General features: G+C 41.4%; 1 protein-coding gene across 3 annotated transcripts in view; it reads right to left on the minus strand.

Annotated features, from left to right (window-relative positions):
* Window positions 1–4,227: 4,227 nt before the first annotated feature.
* The window catches only part of adam22 (ADAM metallopeptidase domain 22), a 192,699-nt gene continuing 173,729 nt past the window's right edge, over window positions 4,228–23,197 (minus strand). For all 3 annotated transcript variants that reach the window (XM_061915578.1, XM_061915579.1, XM_061915577.1), the window contains exon 31: window positions 4,228–11,847. In XM_061915578.1, the coding sequence (XP_061771562.1) occupies window positions 11,827–11,847 (21 nt within the window). In that variant the 3' untranslated portion in view covers window positions 4,228–11,826. The remainder of the gene's footprint in view (window positions 11,848–23,197) is intronic.

The raw sequence follows: 23,197 nt of genomic DNA on the forward strand, positions 1-23,197 counted from the left end.
TCTTCCATTTTCTAATATTTGCTCCCACAGTTGATTCCTTCACACCAAGCTGCCAAGCTATTGGAGATTCAGTCTTCCCAGCCTGGTGCAGGTCTACAATTTTGTTTCTGGTGTCCTATGACAGCTCTTTGGTCTTAGCCGTGGTGGAGTTTGAGTCTGACTTTTTGAGGTTTTGGACAAGTGTCTTTTATACTGATAACAAGGCGAAACAGGTGCCATTAATACAGGTAACGAATGGAGGACAGAAGAGCCTCTTAAAGATGGCGGCGTCCGGACGGGCTGCGACATCGCGGAGCTCTTGCTAAAGAGGAAACATTTGGCAGAAATACCGGACAATTCTGCAAACTTCATGGCTGGCTCACATCGTGGTCACTCCGTGATCACTTACAACCACCAGACACTTCTGGATGTGGACAGATCGGGCCGTTTTGGACTGATAGACGCGTGCTTGCTAGACCTGCTAACTAGCACGGGAATACTTCGGCGGCTACATCCAGCAGCCTGTTAAGCAGGGGAGTATAGTAGCAGCGGGGGCCGTCTACGGAGCAGACGCCAGCGGTGTGATCGGAAACGCGGATGCCGAGCGGGGCTAAAAACAAAGCTAAAGGCTAATCCCCACAGAACACCACTTCCCTCCATCCTGAAGCCGGATTTAAATGGAAGATGCGAGATTACTGGTCTGGGTAAGGAGTCAGTTGAATTAGAACAAATTTTTTCTGCTTTGATTGATTCAGAGTTGGACATGCGTTTACTGAGGTGGCAAACTATGATGCGTTCAGTTTATCAAAGCAACAAACAAACAATCGGAAAATTCCCGTCGTATCAATTCCTAGATATGGTCGTAATTATATTAAGTGCACTGGGCATAATAAACACAACATTATTAATTTTGCTACTACGGATAATTTTATAAACAACTCCTTAAAAAAGCCCATTACCTATAATATAGGTTTTTTAAACATAAGATCATTGTCTCCCAAAACGTTGTAAGTTAATGATATCATCAGAGACAACAATCTTAACGTCATCGGTCTCAGCGAAACTTGGCTTAAACCAAACGACTTTTTTGCGCTAAATGAGGCATGTCCTCCTAACTTTACACATGCGCATATTGCCCATCCCCTTAAAAGGGGTGGGGGGGTCGCAGTAATATACAACGAAAACTTTAACCTTAGTCCTAACATAAATAACGTTTGAGGTGCTTACTATGAGGTCTGTCACACCGCCCCCCAGGGCCCTATTTGGACTTTATCAATGAATTCTCAGAGTTCGTTGCTGATCTACTGACGCACGCCGATAATATAATTATAATGGAGGACTTTAATATCCATGTGAATACCTCATCGGACCCACCGTGCGTAGCGCTCCAGACTATAATTGATAGCAGTGGTCTTACACAAATAATAAATGAACCCACACATTTCAACGGTAATACGATAGACCTAGTGCTTGTCAGGGGTATCACCGTTTCCAAAGTTACGATACTCCCGTATACTAAAGTATTGTCCGATCATTACCTTATAAAATTCGAGGTTCAGACGCATGTGCATCAAACTAATAATAATAATAACTGCTATAGCAGCCGCAACATTAATATGGCCACAACGACAACTCTTGCTGACCTATTGCCCTCGTTAATGGCACCATTCCCAAAGTATGTGGGCTCAATTGATAACCTCACTAACAACTTTAACGACGCCCTGCGCGAAACCATTGATAACATAGCACCGCTAAAGTTAAAAAAGGCTCCAAAAAAGCGTACCATGTTGTTTACAGAAGAAACTAGAGCTCAGAAATTATTATGTAGAAAGCTGGAACGCAAATGGTGCACGACTAGACTTGAGGTGCACCATCAAGCATGGAGTGATAGTTGAATAACTTATAAACGCATGCTTACCTTAGCTAAAGCTAAATATTACTCAAATCTCATCCACCGTAACAAAACCGATCCTAAATTTTTGTTTAGTACGGTAGCATCGCTAACCCAACAAGGGACCCCTTCCAGTAGCTCCACCCACTCAGCTGATGACTTTATGCAATTCTTTAATAAGAAAATAGAAGTCATTAGAAAGGAGATTAAAGACAATGCGTCCCAGCTACAACTGGGTTATATAAACACAAATACGACTGTATATACGGCGGATACTGCCCTCCAAAATAACTTCTCTCGTTTTGAGGAAATAACATAAGAGGAATTGTTACAACATGTAAATGGAATGAAACAAACAACATGTTTACTTGACCCTCTTCCTGGGAAATTATCAAGGAGCTCTTTGTATTATTAGGTCCATCAGTGCTAAATATTATAAACTTATCACTTTCCTCTGGCACTGTTATTCATCCTCTCCTTAAAAGATCTAACCTCGATCCTGACCTCATGGTAAACTACCGACCGGTGTCTCACCTTCCCTTTATTTCAAAAATCCTCGAAAAAATTGTTGCGGAGCAGTTAAATGAACACTTAGCGTCTAACAATCTATGTGAAACCTTTCAATCCGGTTTCAGGGGAAATCACTCTACGGAGACAGCCCTCGCAAAAATGACTAATGATCTATTGCTAACGATGGATTCTGATGCGTCATCTATGTTGCTGCTCCTTGATCTTAGCGCTGCTTTCGATACAGTCGATCATAATATTTTATTAGAACTTATCAAAACACGAATTGGTATGTCAGACTTAGCCCTGTCTTGGTTTAACTCTTATCTTACTGATAGGATGCAGTGCGTCTCCCATAACAATGTGACCTCGGACTACGTTAAGGTAACGTGTGGAGTTCCCCAGGGTTCGGTCCTTGGCCCTGCACACTTCAGCATATACATGCTGCCGCTAGGTGACATCATACGCAAATACGGTGTTAGCTTTCACTGTTATGCTGATGACACCCAACTCTACATGCCCCTAAAGCTGACCAACACGCCGGATTGTAGTCAGCCGGAGGCGTGTCTTAATGAAATTAAACAATGGATGTCCGCTAACTTTTTGCAACTCAACGCCCAAAAAATGGAAATGCTGATTATCGGTCCTGCTAGACACCGACCTCTATCTATTTAATAATACAACTTTAACATTTGACAACCAAACAATTAAACAAGGCGACTCGGTAAAGAATCTGGGTATATTCTTTGACCCAACTCTCTCCTTTGAGTCACACATTAAAAGCGTTACTAAAACGGCCTTCTTTCATCTCCGTAATATCGTTAAAATTCGCTCCATTCTGTCCACTAAAGACGCTGAGATCATTATCCATGCGTTTGTCACGTCTCGCCTCGATTACTATAACGTATTATTTTCGGGTCTCCCCATGTCTAGCATTAAAAGATTACAGTTGGTACAAAATGCGGCTGCTAGACTTTTGACAAGAACAAGAAAGTTTGATCACATTACGCCTATACTGGCTCCCATGCACTGGCTTCCTGTGCACTTAAGATGTGACTTTAAGGTTTTACTACTTACGTATAAAATACTACACGGTCTAGCTCCATCCTATCTTGCCGATTGTATTGTACCGTATGTCCCAGCAAGAAATCTGCGTTCAAAGGACTCCGGCTTATTAGTGATTCGCAAAGCCCAAAAAAAGTCTGCGGGCTATAGAGCGTTTTCATTTCGTGCTCCAGTACTCTGGAACAGTTCGAGATGCCACCTCAGTAGAAGCATTTAAGTCTCACCTTAAAACTCATTAGTATACTCTAGCCTTTAAATAGACTCCATTTTTAGACCAGTTGATCTGCCGTTTCTTTTCTTTTTCTCCTATGTACCACTCTCCCTTGTGGAGGGGGTCCGGTACGGACCGGTGGCCATGTACATGTACGCTCATTTTTAACACCATCAAACAATATGAAAAATAAAATCCCCACTCAAAGACATATACAGTAGTAGAGCACTTAATGACTGAGTGATCAGTGATCTGTGTATCGGCTGGGGACATCTCTGCGCTGCTGATCCGCCTCCGCTTGGGATGGTTTCCTGCTGGCTCCGCTGTGAACGGGACTCTCGCTGCTGTGTTGGATCCGCTTTGGACTGGACTCTTGCGGCTGTGTTGGATCCATTATGGATTGAACTTTCACAGTATCATGTTAGACCCGCTCGACATCCATTGCTTTCGTCCTCTCCAAGGTTCTCATAGTCTTCATTGTCACTGACGTCCCACTGGGTGTGAGTTTTCCTTGCCCTTACGTGGGCCTATCGAGGCTGTCGTAGTGGTTCGTGTTGTGGTTTGTGCAGCCCTTTGAGACACTAGTTATTTATGGCTATATAAGTAAACATTGATTGATTGATTGAAAGAAGAAACAGCTCTTTGAAAGCCAGAAATCCTACTTTTGTCAGTTACCAAATTCTTATTTTACAGAGAAATTTACCAATTAAAAATCCTACAATGTGACTTCCTGGATTATTTCCCCCATTCTGTCTCACATAGGTGAAGTGTACCTATGATGAAAATTACAGGCCTCTCTCATCCTTTTAAGTGGGAGAACTTGCACAATTGGTGGCTGACTAAACACTTTTTGCCCCACTGTATATACTGTATTTATATATAGTGTACATATTGCCTCAATTTCACCACATCAGTTAAGACAACCAAATTTGTTGATGAAAGATTTATTTCATATTACAATACTGAATTAACAGAAGAAGAGTGAGTGGAGGTGATTTTTGCATCTGTACAAGCAAAAACTATTTAAAAAAAAAGTGTTTTTTATCAGGAAATGTTTGCAGAGCTTAGAGTGAAAATTGAAATGAAGAATTAATTTTATGTATGTTCAGGATTACATTCAATGAACCAGGCAGATCCTGCTTGTGTGTGTCAGTCAATGTTGAATTAGGTCCATGACAATCATACCAACATCTTGACTCAATGTAGTGCATTATTATTATTATTATTACTATTGATAATAATAATGATTACAATTAGAAATGCCAGATGCTGGAAAAAATTTATTTTAAAAGGCAAATTCGCTCATTTTTAACACCATCAAACAATATGAAAAATAAAATCCCCACTCAAAGACATATACAGTAGTAGAGCACTTAATGACTGAGTGAGTCGTTGCTGTACATAATGTAAAGACAAAAAAGTGAACAATACAAAGGTACCTACTGAAAATATACTATTAGTAGCAATATCAATCCACTATGTTGACTTTTACATTATAATGTCGAAAACTTAATGAAGACATGAATTTCACAGGTGCTAAACAAAACAACCAATGCATTGTTAAAATTGTACCTCCTTTACATGTTTTCTTTCCTAAACACTTCCATAGCAACACTGCTGCTACAAGGCAAAACAAAATAAAACATTTTTGTCTTTCTGAAGTCACAGTTTATAGATAAACTGTGACTTTCAGAATTAATTATGGTGCAGTCATGTAAAAATGAGTATACCCATGACTTTGTGGCACTCCCTGTAGGTTGTGTTCAAAATGGGATAGCCGACATGCAGTGTACATGTTATGTAATAAAGATATCCTCAAAATGTTATAATCGATACATCAAGGGTGTTTAAACTTTTTCCACTGAGGCTTGGGAGACTGAAACATCAAAAGACGCGGCGGCCAATTTGATATTAGAATTTTTTTCAAACAGGCTAAAATGAACCATTCAAGCTAAGAAGTTACATACTATAAAATTGACCACAGCGGAACACTACACTAACTTTATTGCTCTCCCCGCGACCCCAAAAAGGGACAATCGGTAGAAAATAGATTGGATGGACTCTCCAAATCTGCATTCTTCTTGTTTTTTGCTCCGCAGCCTATTCCCCCACCCCGCCTACTCAGCTTTGTTTGATCATGGGTGCTGGATGACATCCTACAGGTCTGACAAAGGAATTTTTCAAGATTTTGTGGAAATGTCACAAAGTTGATTATTCACAATTTTTAAGAGTGGCATGAAAACGAAAGTCTTGATGAGACAGTAATTCCACATCATGTAGAGCACAGACTACAACATTTTTAAACATTAGTCATACTCCTTGAACTTGTCCACACTTCAAAACCAAAAACTGTTTTTTTACTTTGATTAATGTGTGGTAATGTTTTTGAAAAAAATACTGTGCTAGAGAAAAAAGCTCAAAAAGACTTGCAACTGTAATTGCAGGGACAAGCACAGCCTGTTGAATATTGGCTTATTTGTCAAAGTAAATGTAAATTCATACATTATTTGTGCAATACTACATGTGCTGCTTTGAATTGGTCTTTCATATTTAATATATTCATGTTTGTGGCTTGGACAAGATAAAATGTGCAAAACTTCAAGGAGTAAATAAACTTTAAGTAGGAAAGGATTCATTTAAAGTACAAAACAGCCTGCAGCTTACAAGGGGGTTGCACTTTTTTGGAATGTTACTTCTCATTCACAATCATTGAGAGACAAGAACTAACAAGTATTTTTTTTTTTTGGATTCCAAATCTAAAAAAATGAAAATGCTGGCAAGATGCAGCTAACATTGCAGCTAATGGGAGACAACTACAGTGCATACAGAAAGTATTCACACCGCTTTACTTTTTCTACATTTTATTTTACAACCTTATTCCCAAATGGATTACATTTCTTTTTGTCCTCAACATTCTGCACATAATGCCACAAAAAACACGACTTTTTTTTTAAATTTTGCAAATGTATTAGAAATTTAAAAAAAAATCTTATGTACATAATGAGTATTCGAAGCTCAGTAGATTGTGGATTCATCCTTTGACAGCAGAAACAACCCTAAGTCTTTTTTAATACGATGCCTATCTTTGGGCAGTTTTGCCTATTTGCAGCACCTCTCAAGTTTCATTAAGTTGGATTGGAAGCTTTGGTTTTCATCTGGAATGTCTCTGTATATTGTTGCATTCATTTTTCTCTGAGTGACGAATGCATTGCATCACTCAGGAGTCGAGGAGTCACACCGGAGCCACCATATTCTTCTACAAACCCCGTTTCCATATGAGTTGGGAAATTGTGTTAGATGTAAATATAAATGGTTACGGAATACAATGATTTGCAAATCATTTTCAACCCATATTCAGTTGAATATCCCGGGGTGCAAATAATAATTAACTTAGCATTTCATGGCTGCAACACGTGCCAAAGTAGTTGGGAAAGGGCATGTTCACCTCTGTGTTACATCACCTTTTCTTTTAACAACACTCAATAAACATTTGGGAACTGAGGAAACTAATTGTTGAAGCTTTGAAAGTGGACTTCTTTCCCATTCTTGTTGTATGTAGAGCTTCAGTCGTTCAACAGTCCGGGCACTCTGCTGTCGTATTTTACGCTTCATAATGTGCCACACATTTTCGATGGTAGACAGGTCTGGACTGCAGGCAGGCCAGGAAAGTACCCGCACTCTTTTTTTACGAAGCCACGCTGTTGTAACACGTGCTGAATGTGGCTTGGCATTGTCTTGCTGAAATAAGCAGGGGCGTCCATGAAAAAGACGGCGCTTATGTTGTTCCAAAACCTGTATGTACATTTCAGCATTAATGATGCCTTCACAGATGTGTAAGTTACCCATGCCTTGGGCACTAATGCACCCCCATACCATCACCGATGCTGGCTTTTGAACTTTGCGTCGATAAAAGTCTGGATGGTTCGCTTCCCCTTTGGTCCGGATGAAACGATGTCGAATATTTCCAAAATCAATTTGAAATGTGGACTTGTCAGACCACAGAACACTTTTCCACTTTGCATCAGTCTATCTTAGATGATCTCGGGTCCAGAGAAGCCGGCGGCATTTCTGGATGTTGTTGATAAATGGCTATCGCTTTGCATAGTAGAGCTTTAACTTGCACTTACAGATGTAGCTACGAACTGTATTTAGTGACTGTGGTTTTCTGAAGTGTTCCTGAGCCCATGTGGTGATATCCTTTAGAGATTGATGTCGGTTTTTGATACAGTGCCGTCTGAGAGATTGAAGGTCAGGGTCATTCAATGTTGGTTTCCGGCCATGCCGCTTACGTTGAGTGATTTCTCCAGATTCTCTGAACCTTTTAATGATATTATGGACCGTAGATGTTGAAATCCCTAAATTTTTTCAATGGCACTTTGAAAAACGTTGTTCTTAAACTGTTTGACTATTTGCTCACACAGTTGTGGACATAGGGGTGTACCTCGCCCCATCCTTTCTTGTTAAAGAATGATAATTTTTTTGGGAAGCTGTTTTTATACCCAATCATGGCACCCACTTGTTCCCAATTAGGTTAAAGTTAAAGTACCAATGATTGTCACACACACACTAGGTGTGGTGAAATGTGTCCTCTGCATTTGACCCATCCCCTTGATCCCTCCCTGGGAAGTGAGGGGATCAGTGGGCAGCAGCGGTGCCGCGCCTGGGAATCATTTATGGTGATTTAACCCCCAATTCCAACCCTTGATGCTGAGTGCCAAGCAGGGAGGCAATGGGTCCCATTTTTTTTTACAGTCTTTGGTTTGAACTCCCAACCTACTGATCTCAGGGCGTACACTCTAACCACTAGGCCACTGAGTAGGTTAGCCTGGACACTTGTGGGATGTTCCCAATACGTGTTTGATGAAAATTCCTCAACTTTATCAGTATTTATTGCCACCTTTCCCAACTTCTTTGTCACGTGTTGCTGGCATTAAATTCTAAAGTTAATGATTATTTGCACACAAAAAAAATGTTTATCAGTTTGAACATTAAATGTGTTGTCTTTGTAGCATGTTCAACTGAATATGGGTTGAAAATAATTTGCAAATCATTGTATCCCGTTTTAATTTACATCAAACACAATTTCCCAACTCATATGGAAACGGGGTTTGTAAAAAGAAGTTTGTACCTAACCCCCTCCCCTTCGTCCGTCGGTTGAGGTGGGCGGGGTTGGGGGCGCGGGGGTGTATAATATAGCCTGGAACAGTCATGGATGCAAGGGACACTGGGTAATTGTTATGTTGCGTTTATGTTGTGTTACTGTGAGAATGTTCTCCCGAAATGTGTTTGTCATTCTTGTTTGGTGTGGGTTCACAGTGTGGTGCATATTAGTAAGAGTGTTAAAGTTGTTTATATCACAACCTTCAGTGTAATCTGTATGGCTGTTGACCAAGTATGCCTTGCAATCTCGTACGTGTGACGATAGAAGCAGCGAGATGCATGCGTCCGGCCGGCACGCAGATAGCATGGTGTAAAGGCGGGCGCGATGACATGTTGTAGAGGACGTTAAAAGTAAAGCCATTACAGCACGCCCTCAATGTTGTAGTCCGAGTGAAAATCGGAGAATGTTAACCCCGGGAGAGGCACTAAAATCCGGAAACCCCCCCCAAAACAATCGGAGGGGTCGGCGATTATGCAGCTGAGCCATATGCAGCTGAGCCACATCAGAGTGGCCCAAGAGCCATATTGTAGCGGCTGGCTACGGGGTGTTAGCCAATGGCTTTGGCTGGGGGCGGGACTTTCGGGGAAGTTAGGGAAGTGACACTATTGACAGGAAGTGTTGGTTCAAGGTTTGCCGGGAAAAGGAAATAGACTTCTCGGTAAACACTAAGGTGAGTGTAAAGTCAACATTTTTAACTCCAGTAAATGAGTTATTTTAGTATTTGTGAGTCCATGGAAACTTCACTTTTATCTCCCGCTGGATCCACATCGTTCGAGGATGGAGACATTCTAGCTGTTAGCTTTAAGCTAACCAGCACCGAGCAGACTCCTCCACCTCGAAAACATACTTTGCAGGTCAAAAAAACAGGGCAATTGTTTGCCTTTTGAAGTGTTAATGTGTGAGGAGTGTTCAAAAAGAGTCTTTTGAAGAAGTGGCTGACAAGTTAGCATCACTGACAGTGACGTCATCACCGTCATTGTTTACTGAAGCAGAGATGGTGACTGTGTGTTATGATAAACGCGATAGATTAATCAGATTTAATTTTTTATTATCTATAGCAGGGGTGTCAAAAGTGTGCCAAAGAGGCCATTTGCAGCTCACAGCTAATGACTTAAAGGCCTGCAGCACATTCTAAAAATACTATTAAAATAAACTAAAACATAACAAAAGTGAAATTAAAAAGCTTAAAGGTGAAATGTAATTCCGAAAAAGTTGCAATGTTGACTAATAAAACAAAGCTGTTTTTTTCATTCAAACTGTCATTGCTCAAAACATAATATTGAATCAAAATCAATGTTATTATGAATTAATGACCAATCCAAGATTGTCATTACTTCACATCAAATATTCCACTAAGAAAAATATTTTTGGTGGAAGATTTTGAATATTTTTGTGAGTTTGCCATTAAAAACATAGTTTTGTTTGACAAAAAAGGGCGGAAAACAAAAAACCAACATAAAAAAAAAAACATTTTGAAATGAGGGATAGGTGTGAAGTTGATATAGACTCCAAAGATTTAAGCGTTAAATATAAAATGAATGCATGCCCTGGCACACCATTATCGTCATTTCATGACCGAAGCAAAACACGTTTTACACTTTTATACTGAAATAAATACACCTACAACTTATTAAATGAAAACATAAAAAAAAAATTACCAGCAGCGGTAAAGTTTAGATCCATGAAGAAGAAAGTGAATGAATGTTTATAAATGAATACATTTACAGATGTATACACATTTGTTTTCTTTTTTTATTCATTTTTTTAATGAATTAAGTAACATTTATGCCAACCTTTTTCCAAAACACGATATAGAATGTGAGATACAACAGGATAATGAATATGTTCAGCATTTGTTTTCAAAACGGTTACAAAAAAGTGGGACCCAAAAATTTACTGTGGGACCCCATTTCCAAAATCCCTAGCGCCAACACAGCAGTCAACAGAGGAGAAAAAATGCTTTATTTAAATAAATATATTATTTATAAAGCAAGTTCGAGTATCATTGGCAAATTTTCACCTACTCCCGGCCTTGGCGTGCTGTATATGAGTCCTCTTTTTGGGATTTCAGAATATGATCAGCCTACTGTATGGCGGTTTTGACGCACACATATATTTTTTTCTAATATATACCGGTATAAAGTGTAATACCTGTTTACCGCCCAGCCGTAGTTTGTGAGTGTCTCTGCGAGCTAGGCGAGGTTTTTCTACGCTTCCTGTGTGTTAACTCTTGCAATAACAATGTCACTACAGCTTGGTCATTACACAGGTTAGTTGGCGGTTTTTAAAAGCATTTTAGAGTAATTTAAAGGCAGAATGGATAACTCCTTTTTGCTGCATAGTTAGCCACCTACAACGAGCTGATTATTACACGTTAGAATGCACAAAAAGAGAAAAAATGTATTCCTGTCTCTCATAAAGATAGGCAAAATAAAAAGCACCATTCTCAACATTTTTTTTTGTTTTGTTTGCAATGTGGGCCAATAAAACACAACTTTGACCAGCTCTGAATGAAACAAAGAGTTTTGTGCATTTTCATGACCTCTTAAAGGGTGTCGGACATCCAAACGTAACAATTTAACATTGTAGCATGTAAAAAAAATATTGGTCCTGTTGGACACAGGAATGTGACAGAAGAAGGTTCTACATTCGTGAAGCTTGAGGCGTTCAAGCAATTCAAACAGAAAGAGAAAGTGTTGTTGTCTTTATATATGTACAAAGAAACATGGAGGAGAAAAGATGCTTCATCATTTATGTTTGCTCCTGACGTGCGTCCAAAGTGTCTTTGTTAATTCATGCATTTGATGTTTGTAACTCACCAATCAGCCACAGATGCAGAAATAAACATGGAGGACAATGTTGTGGTCTGAGCACCGGCAAGCCAGACTTGCTCAGATGTGTGCTGCTTTCATCCGTTGGGTTCTTTCAACACGGTTTGTAGTCTTTACTGATTGGAATCCATTTAACTTTTAGTGTATGTGTGTTTCAGTGACATTGTGTTTTCCTCTGCTCTTATATCGAAGTCTCCCACAGCTGTAAAGACAAGAGATCAAAATCATTACCATGAATTAATTAACGTAGACCCCAATAGGGATGATGTTTGATAAGAAATTATCGAGTTCGAGCCTATTATCGAATCCTCTTATCGAACCGATTCCTTATAGATTCTCTTATCGAGTCCAGATAGGTTGTTGTACATGGGGGAAAAAAACAATATTTGGTTTAACAAAAGCTCACTTTTATTATATAAGAAAAAAATAAAATCTAATAAATATTGACAGTTACCCCCCTAAAAAAATAAAATAAAATAAATAAATATTGACTGTGGTTAACCAAAGTATATTAAGTGGTATTTTTCAGAAAAACTAATATATACAGTAACACAAAAACAACCTGTCTCTGTGATGACTATAGGTGTATAAATAATAATATAGTGTTAAATAAAATCAGTCCCTTGAAAATAATACAGCTCCCCAAAAAGTGCACTTCTGCTACTATTTGACATAACTGTTTGTTATGATGCTTTGACATGTTTGCACATTATTTCTTTAATGAAGGAAAATTCTATGAAGAAAAAAGTTGTTTGTAAATGTGGTTACAATGCTAAAGTATGAAAAGTTAAAGCTAAAAAAAGAAATACACTTTATTGAGTTAACATTATTTCTTTATGAGCTAGGGAATATAACAACTACACTACCCAGCATGCAACGGGAGTGACGGGTAGCCCCGAAAAGTGCTGTTGCATTTCGTCACCCGGCAGTAAACGTCAAGAACTCAGTCAACACTCCTCGTCTGCATTATTTGTAATTAGACTGACAACACATATACAGTGTGATTTTGCTTTGTTTACAAGGAAAGAAAAACAAAAGTTAAAAAAGGGGGATTTGTTGTATAAAAATACGGTCGCTTTAAGAACGTTGCGACAGCTGCCGTAAAGGAGGTGTGTTGCTAGCCTGGTTGCTATGTTTCCGGTTGGTCGTAAAGTGTTGGTCATGTGTTTGTACCCTGCTCAAATATCTCAGTAAAGTTATTCATTGGATTATGTCTTTTTTTTAAAAACTTTATTACACCTTGGAGCGCTTTTTCCCGTCCGTTGTTTTCCTGCTTTCGCTATCTGCGCCTAATGACTGAGCTATGTGACGTCGTTTCTTGTGATGTCTCACGGAGCATTTCTGGTCGGGACGGATTCGAATAAAGAACCAACTCTTTTTCTTTACTATAGTAGTCTCGATACCGGGTACCGGTTATCAAAAAGGGGTTCGAGTCCGAGGACTCGGTTCTTTTCTTATCAAACAACCGGGAAAACCGGTTTCGAGTATCATCCCTAGACCCCAACAAGTTGAAATACTTATTCGGGTGTTACCATGTAGTGGTCAATTGTACGGAATATGTACTGAATTGTGCAATCTACAAATAAAAGTTTCAATCAATCAATCGATTTGTACTGATACACTTAGCAATACGTAGTATTTTTACTGATAAACATTCAATAATACATTGTATCTTTAGTTGATAACATGTAGTATCTTTATTGATACACACTTAGTAATATGTACTATCTTACTGATACACGCTTCGTAATAAATACATAGTAACTTACATAGTAACTTTAAGACACCTTAGTAATCTCCTGTGTATCTTTACCGATACACAGGAGAGTAATACATAGTATCTTTACCGATATACACTCAGTAATATATAGTATATTTACTACTATACAACTAGTAATATGTAGTATTTTTAATAATACACACATATTAATACATACTATCTTTATTGATGCACACTTAACATACATAGTATCTTTACTAATATACAATGTTTTCACGCATTACTTACTCTTACCCAAGTAACTATTTTGACGACTTCGTTTTACTCTTACTTGAGTACAATTTTTGGGCGCTCTAGTATCTTGATATACACTTATTAATACGTAGTAAATTTACTGATATACATTTTAGTAGTACTTTGTAAAACGTGAAGCGAAGTAAATTATATTTACATAGCGCTTTTCTCCAGAGAGTCAAAGCGCTGTACATAGTGAAACCCATACAGATATACAAGCTGAAATAGGTCAGTATTTTAATGTATATGGTAAAATAGAAACCTACTTCTATTTTGTGAGAATGTTCCCAAAGAAGACACTTCAATTACGTGACATGACACCAGCAGATCCTGGCTGTTTGAGACAACTGTAACATGTACTGGACATATACAAAAATCACTTTTCAGTCAACTGTTTTAGAAGTTGACTGAAAAGTGATCTCTGTACATGTCTTTGATGATCTGAATAGCCACAAGTGTCATTAAAACATTACCAACAGATCCAAAGCTTTAAAGTTACTAGCCCTAGCTTATTAGCATGTAGCATTCTTTCCTTCTACTGTATTTACATTACCACATAGCTAACAAGCTTTAATAAGCACTATCTGGCCAACAGTCACATTAGAGATAACAGCATTGAAACTAGAACTTCCCATGAATGTACAGACTGTAAAAAGTGACAGACAAGGCAGTAAAAAATCTTCAATGATTACTTTCAAAATATTAAAAATAACAAGCATATCATGTGCTGTCATCTATGTCACTCTACAAAAATTCCACTTCCAACTAGAGAAAAGATGTTGCATTAAATTGCATATGATTTGTATGTTTTACACCCACACACATGATGAGTACGGTTGGACCATTAGAAATACCTACTAAATAAATCAGAAGTCACTCAATTATTTATTTTTTCCAAGTAATTATTTTGATAAGTACAATATATTTTTACTTTTACATATTCTCAATGCATTCAGTCGATCGCAACTGGACTGCTTGGTTCGTCTAAGAAGATGTTTCGCCGCTCATACGAGTAGGCTTCATCAGTTTGTGCTCATAGATTTAGATTGGTCAGATCTAGTCCAGCGGCTGGTGCCAAAACCCAAATATATATACTCCAAAACCAGGAGGGTGTGCTTGGGCAAGGATGGTTTCGCCCTATCGTAGTGATCGTGTTTTAATGCAAAATAGCAATATTAACTGTCAAAGCCAACAACAGTCTTTGAAATGTAATTTCCCCTCGTAATTCTGCTGATGTGTGCTTGGTTCTCTTTAAACGTCTAGGTTGTTCAACATTAGTGAAGGAAATCTCAAAAATGCCGTAGAAAAGGGTAATGTACAAACATTCAAAATACACTTTATTGCCAAAAGTATTTGGCCAACTGTCTTGACTCACATATGAACTTGAAGTGCCATCCCATTCCTAACCCATAGGGTTCAATATGATGTCAGTCCCCCTTTTGTAGCTAATACAGCTTCAGCTTTTCTAGGAAGGCTGTCCGCAAGGTTGGGAAGTGTGTTAATAGGAATTTTCGACTATTCTTAGAGGTCGAGAAAGCCTGGCTCTCAGTCTCCGTTCTAATTCATCCCAAAGGTGTTTTGTCGTGTTCAGGTCAGGACAATGTACAGGCCAGTCAAGTTCATCCACACCAGGCTGTGCTTGCTTTGCGCACTGGTGCACAGTCATGTTGGAAGAGGAAGGGGCCCGCTCCAAACTGTTCTCCCAAGCTTGGGAGCATGAAAATGTCCAACATGTTTTGGTCTCCTAGAGCATTCAAAGTTCCTTTTACTAGAACTAAGGGGCCAAGCCCAACTCTTGAATAACAACCCCACACCATTATTCCTCCTCCACCAAATTTCACACTCGGCACAATGCAGTCCGAAATGTATCGTTCTCCTGGCAACCTCCAAACCCAGACTCGTCCATAAGATTGCCAGATGGAAAAGTATGATTCATCACTCCAGGGAACGCGTCTCCACTGCTCTAGAGTCCAGTAGCGACTTGCTTTACACCACTGCATCTGCCGCTTTGCATTGGACTTGGTGATGTATGGCTTAGATGCAGCTGCTAGGCCATGGAAAACCATTCCATGAAGCTCTCTGGGTACTGTATGTGGGCTAATTGGAAGGTCACGTGAAGTTTGGAGCTCTGACTGTGCAGAAAGTTGGCGGCCTCCTTGCACTATGAGCTTCAGCATCCGCTTACCGCTCTCTATCAGTTTACATGGCCTACCACTTCATTGCTGAGTTGCTGTTGTTCCCAAACTCTTCCATGTTCTTATCATTGACTTTGGAATATTTAGGAGCTAGGAAATGTCATGACTAAATTTGTTGCACAGGTGGCATCCTATAACAGTTCCACAATGGAACAAATGTTTGTAGAAACAGTCTCCATTCTTAAGTGCTTGAATATATATAGACCTGTGGCCGGGCCAAGTGACTAGGGCACATGAATTTGATCATTTGGATGGGTGGCCAAATACTTTTAGCAATATAGTGTATGACTGATAAATGCCCAAAAATCTTATGACAGACCTCCTCAAAAACATGTATGGAAATGTACGGACTTGTCGTTGAATAAAACAATGCACATGAAAATAAAAAATTTGTGATTTGTACTATGAACAATAAATCACAAAATATTAAGGACAGGTCTCTCTTCTCTCCTCTCTGAGCTGCCACCTTATCGTGGTAGAGGAGTTTGCGTGTCCTGGGGCTTTATGCCCCCTGGTAGGGTCTCCCAAGAAGAACAGGTCCTAGGTGAGGGATCAGACAAAGAGCAGCTCAAAGACATTTATAAAGAAGACAAATCATGGACCCAGGTTTCCCTCGCCTGGACGCAGGGTCACCGGGTCCCCCTCTGGAGCCTGGCCCGGAGGTGGGGCACGATGGCCAGAAGAGGCAACGTGGGTCACCCCTCCAATGGGCTCACCACCCATAGCAGGGGCAATAGAGGTCAGGTGTGATGTGAGCTGGGCGGAAGCCAAAGGCCGGGCCCTTAGCTGTCCGATCCCCGGCTACAGAAGCTAGCTCTTGGGACGTGGAACGTCACCTCACTGGGGTGGAATGAGCCTGAGCTACTGCGCAGTGAAAAAGTTCCAGCTGGATATAGTCGGACTCACTTCGACGCACAGCAAGGGCTCTGGAACCAGTTCTCTCAAGAGGGGCTAGACTCTCTTCCACTCTGGCGTTGCCGGCAGTGAGAGGCGACGGGCTGGGGTGGCAATTCTTGTTTCCCCCCCGGCTCAAAGCCTGTACGTTGGAGTTCAACCCAGTAGACAAGAGGGTAGCCTCCCTCCGCCTTCGGGCGGGGGGACGGGTCCTGACTGTTGTTTGTGCACTGTGCACTTGGCACCAGGACACCCTAGGCCGCAGTTCCATGATCGACTTTGTAGTTGTGTCATCGGATTTGCGGTCTCATGTTTTGGACACTCGGTTGAAGAGAGGGGCAGAGTTTTCTACCGATCACCACCTGGTGGTGAGTTGTCTGCGATGGTGGGGGAGGATGCCGGACAGACCTGGCAGGCCAAAACGCATTGTGAGGGTCTGCTGGGAACGTCTGGCAGAGTCTCCTGTCAGAGAGAGTTTCAATTCCCACCTCCGGAAGAACTTTGAACATGTCACGAGGGAGATGCGAGACATTGAGTCCGAGTGGACCATGTTCCGCACCTCTATTGTCGAGGCGGATGATTGGAGATGTGGCTGCAAGGTAGTTGGTGCCTGTCGTGGCGGTAATTCTAAAACCCGTTGGTGGACACCGGCGGTGAGGGATGCCGTCAAGCTGAAGAAAGAGTCCTATCGGGTTCTTTTCGCTCATAGGACTCCGGAGGCAGCGGACAGGTACCGACAGGCCAAATGGTGTGCGGCTTCAGCGGTCGCGGAGGTAAAAAACTCGGACATGGGAGGAGTTCGGGGAAACCATTGAAAATGACTTCCGAACTTCTTCGAAGTTATTGTGGACCACCGCCTCAGGAAGGGGAAGCAGTGCACTGTCAACACCGTGTATGGTGCGGATGGTGTTCTGCTGACTTCGACTGCGGACGTTGTGGATTCTGAGGGAATACTTCAAATACCTCCTCAATCCCACCGACACATCTTCCTATGAGGAAGCAGTGCCTGGGGAATCTGTGGTGGGCTCTCCTATTTCTGGGGCTTAGGTTGCTGAGGTAGTTAAAAAGCTCCTCGGCGGCAAGGATGAGCTCCGCCTGGATTTCCTTAAGGCTGTGGATGCTGTGGGGCTGTCTTGGTTGACAAGACTCTGTAGCATCGCATGGACATCGGGGAAGGTGCCTCTGGATTGGCAGACTGGGGTGGTGGTTCCTCTCTTTAAGAAGGGGAGCCGTAGGGTGTGTTCCAACTATCGTGGGATCACACTCCTCAGCCTTCCCGGTAAGGTGTATTCAGGTGTACTAGAGAGGAGGCTACGCCGGTCGAACCTCGGATTCAGGAGGAACAGTGTGGTTTTCGTCCTGGTCGTGGAGCTGTGGACCAGCTCTATACTCTCGGAGGGTTCCTTGAGGGTGCATGGGAGATACGCCCGACCAGTCTACATGTGCTTTGTGGACTTGTAGAAGGCATTCGACCGTGTCCCTCGGGAAGTCCTGTGGGGAGTGCTCAGAGAGTATGGGGTATCGGACTGTCTGATTGTAGCAGTCCGCACCCTGTACGATCAGTGTCAGAGCTTGGTACGCATTGCCGGCAGTAAGTCGGACACATTTCCAGTGAGGGTTGGACTCAGCCAAGGCTGCCCTTCGTCACCGATTCTGTTCATAACTTTTATGGACAGAATTTCTAGGCGCAGTCAAGGCGTTGAGGGGATCCGGCTTGGTGGCTCCAGAATTAGGTCTTTGCTTTTTGCAGATTATGTGGTTATGATGGCTTCATCTGGCCAGGATCTTCAGCTTTCACTGGATCGGTTCGTAGCACTGTGTGAAGCGACTGGGATGAGAATCAGCACCTCCAAGTCCGAGTCCATGGTTCTCGCCCGGAAAAGGGTGCGGAGGAGACCCTGCCCCAAGTGGAGGAGTTCAAGTACCTCGGAGTCTTGTTCATGAGTGAGGGAAGAGTGGATCGTGAGATCAACAGGGGGATCAGTGCGGCGTCTTCGATCCGTTGTGGTGAAGAAGGAGCTGAGCCGGAAGGCAAAGCTCTCAATTTACCGGTCTATCTACGTTCCCATCCTCACCTATGGTCATGAGCTTTGGGTTATGACCGAAAGGACGAGATCACGGGTACAAGCGGCGTGGCTCTCCCTTAGAGATAGGGTGAGAAGCTCTGCCATCAGGGAGGAACTCAAAGTAAAGCCGCTGCTCCTCCACATCGAGAGGAGCCAGATGAGGTGGTTCGGGCATCTGGTCAGGATGCCACCCGAACGCCTCCCTAGGGAGGTGTTTCGGGCACGTCCGACCGGTAGGAGGGAAGACTATGTCCTGGCCTGGGAACGCCTCGGGTTTCCCTGGGAAGAGCTGGACGAAGTGGCTGGGGAGAGGAGCGTCTGGGCTTCCCTGTTTAGGCTACTGCCCCCGCGACCCGACCTCAGATAAGCGGAAGAAGATGGATGAATGGATTGTCTCTCCTCTTACTTCCCAGACGACCGTCTCGCGATACATCGTTAACAATGGAAAAACATGAACGCAAAGGAGAAAAAAACCCAACAGATCTATTAATAATCCATATAATATTACTTTTCTGCAAAACAACAACTTTGTTAAAGAAATCTGCTTCTGTGTCCCTCCCTAACATGTATGTCTTAAGCTGGCTGCTGTAAACAAACCCCACCCACTCTGCTTGTTGCCTCGTCTGCTTGGAGGTGGCTCTGACAGAGATTACCATAATAACCTGTGTATTACTCAGAAGCGCAGATTCAAGCCACTGCAATGCGCTCTCTAGTTCAAGACTTTCAGTCATTTGAAAAATGTACTGCACATCCTATTGGCAGCTCCAGTTTCGATGGTGAGGGTTTGATAAAATAATTTGGAAAAATCCGGTGGGCTGGGTTGAAAAGTTTAACGGGCTGCCCACAGTGATACTCTAACTCAATAGTTTGCCCAAGTCTGATTCAAATAAACTGATCTAAATCTTGTGTTGTTTCATCCAGAAGAAGTCATGCAAAATACAACATTATTCTAAATGTTTTCAATTTTGACACGTTCTTTCTTGTGTATCCCTATTTTTATGTCATACACAATACTTTCAGGCACAGTATTTTCAAGAACATAAATGACAATAATAAAAATCCATCCATCCATCCATTTTCTACCGCTTATTCCCTTTTGGGGTCGCGGGGGGCGCTGGCGCCTATCTCAGCTACAATTGGGCGGAAGGCGGGGTACACCCTGGACAAGTCGCCACCTCATCGCAGGGCCAACACAGATAGACAGACAACATTCACACTCACATTCACACACTAGGGCCAATTTAGTGTTGCCAATCAACCTATCCTCAGGTGCATGTCTTTGGAAGTGGGAGGAAGCCGGAGTACCCGGAGGGAACCCACGCATTCACGGGGAGAACATGCAAACTCCACACAGAAAGATCCCAAGCCTGGATTTGAACCCAGGACTGCAGGACCTTCGTATTGTGAGGCAGACGTGAAGCCCAAAAATAAAAATAATACATATAATTTATAAGCGCCTTTAAAAAAAAAAAACAAGGACAATTCACAATATAAAGATGAAATAAAGGATACAATCAACATTTAACAATCAAATTAAGGCGCATGTGGAGGCACTATGCAATTTTGAACAAGTTGGTTTTGAGTGTAGATTTGAATGTATGAAAAGAGTCAATATTTCGGATGTCAGATGGGAGACATTTACAGAGTTTGGGAGCAGAGTGACTGACAGCTCTACTCCCCGTGGTGATGAGGTTGATGACACAGCAAGGTAGATAGAAGAGGAGGTTCTAAGGGAGCTTGCTGGAGTAGCCATGTTGAGGAGGACAGACTAATAAATAGGGACAAAGTTGCAGAGAGCTTTGAAGGTATAGATACCGTATTTTTCGGATTATAAATGCTCCGTTTTATATGTTGCACCGGCCGAAAATCCATAATAAAGAAAGAAAAAAACATATATACGTCGCACTGGAGTATAAGATGCATTTTGGGAGGAAATTTATTTGATAAAATCCAACATCAAGAATAGACACTTGAAAGGTATTTCAAAATAAATAAAGAATAGTGAACAACAGGCTGAATAAGTGTACGTTATATGACGCATAAATAACCAACTGAGAACGTGCCTGGTATGTTAACGTAACATATTATGGTAAGAGTCATTCAAATAACTATAACATATAGAACATGCTATACGTTTACCAAACAATCTGTCACTCCAAATCGATAAATCCGATGAAATCTTCTTTCTCGATGTCGCTTCTAAACAACTCTGCCAACTCCAAAGGTATGCGCCATTTCCTCTTGTCGTTTTCTGCTGCATATTTCACTACGTGCAGCTTGTAATTTGCAGTACATGATTTCCTTTTTGGTGCCATTTTTGTTCAGCCCTTCTCAGTTTTTATAAGTTACCGCTAACGATGAAATGATCCATTTTAATAGCTACGGCAGTATCATATAGCATATAGCAGTTAGCATCCCATGACCCACAATGCACTTCTGCGATGACCCTCCCCCGCCAAATTATTATTGGTTGACGTGTGTGTGAAGATTGCTGACGTGTGTGTGACAATTGCTGACATTTTCTTCGTCTCTTCTGGCGAATGAGATAAATAATATTATTTGATATTTTACGGTAATGTGCTAATAGTTTCACACAAGTCGCTCTGGAGTATACTGTATGTCGTACCCCGTACTGTGAAAAAAACGTATATTCCGAAAAATACGGTAATTATTTTATAGTCAATTATTTGCCTGGCGAGGAGCTAGTGAAGTTTTAGCACAATGGTTGGGATGTGATGAAACGAGGGGGTTTGGGTTATGATCCGGAGCAGAGTTGTGGACCATTTGGAGCTTGTGGAGGGACTTCTGGGGGAGGCTGAAGAGAAGGGAGTTGCAATAATAGGTGCAGGAGGTGACCAGACTGTGACAAGGATGAAGCCAGCATGAACAGTAAGAGAGGAGCAGAGCCGGTTATTATTTCTGGAGATGGAAATAAGCAGAGTGAATGTTATTGATGTGAGATTGGAATCGAAGATGGCACTCAAGAGAGGATGGGAACACTGGAGAGTTGTCAATAATTATGAGGAAACTGTTGACTTTAGAAAGTGAGGATTTTTTTTACTCATAAGAATATTACAGTTTTATCAGTGTTTAATTAGAGAAAGTTTGAGGCTAACAAAAATGTTATTTCAATTAGGTGGGGAGGAAGTGGCTTGGTGGAGAGGTAGAGTGGGTGTAATCAGCATGGCAGTGGAAGCTATGTTAATTTTTTTTGGAGGTGTGGCCAAGGGGGAGAAGATAAGTGATAAAAAGGTGGGCCCAAGACAGATTAAACAGGACACCTGTAATTTGTGCAGAATGATCGTATGTAAAGGATTTAAGCTGTAGGAACTGAAAACGGCCTGTGAGTTAAGGATGAAACCAGTTCAGGAGGGTGTTGAAAGAGGAGAGTCTATTGAGGAGCATTGGATGAGAGATAGTGTGACAGGCTGCATTCGGGTCCAGGTGGATGACTGCAAAATCAGCTGCAGTGAGGGGGTTGTTGGTGATTTTTAATAGGGCAGTTTCTGTAAGGTGACGGAGGTAAAAACCCAGACCGGAACAGTTCATTGAGGGACGAGATGAAATTGGGATCCAAACATTTTTTCCGAGAATTTTTAAGATGAAAGGTAAATTGTAAATGTTCGGATCTGAACAAAAATCCTTCAAAATTGGAGAAACAGCCGCTATCTTAAAAAGTGACAGAACAATTCCAGTGGATAGTGAAGAATGAATAATAGCACTGATGATGGGAAGCAGATAGGAGAGGCAGGATTTGATCAGGGTCAAAGAAAGGGCATTTTACTGACATGTAGAGGGCTTGGAGATTTTTTGACGTAGTAAAGGATACAACAGAAAAAAGGCTGGCAGTGTGGAGAAGGTTCAGGTGAACAAAGAAGCAGAGAAGTGGAGCAAAGAGCAAAATGGGGACGGCGTGGCAAAGTTGGTAGAGTGGCTATGCCAGCAATCTGAGGGTTACTGGTTCAATCCCCACCTTCTAACATCCTAGTCACATCCGTTGTGTCTTTGAGCAAGACACTTCACCCTTGCTCCTGCATGTCCTGGTTAGCGCCTTGCATGGCAGCTCCCGCATTCAGTGTGTGAATGTGTGTGTGAATGGGTGAATGTGGAAATACTGTCAAAGCGCTTTGGGCTCCTTAAAAAAGGGGTAGTAAAGCGCTATACAAGTACAACCATTTACCATTTTTTACCATTTTATTTACCCCCATTTTTTACCATTTTATTTACCAAAGTTATTATTGTGAGTTTTTTCAGTAAAAAAAAAAAAAAAAAAATTCATTTTGAAGTAGTGAGGGTTGCTAAAAAAAATGTATTAAAAAGGTGCTATTTGTAATAATGTGGCCAGAAATGGTACTGCAACAACGGTCAAAATTCAAAAGTCCC

This window comes from Nerophis ophidion, linkage group LG11, assembly GCF_033978795.1.
Source record: "Nerophis ophidion isolate RoL-2023_Sa linkage group LG11, RoL_Noph_v1.0, whole genome shotgun sequence".
NCBI classification, from domain to species: domain Eukaryota; kingdom Metazoa; phylum Chordata; class Actinopteri; order Syngnathiformes; family Syngnathidae; genus Nerophis; species Nerophis ophidion.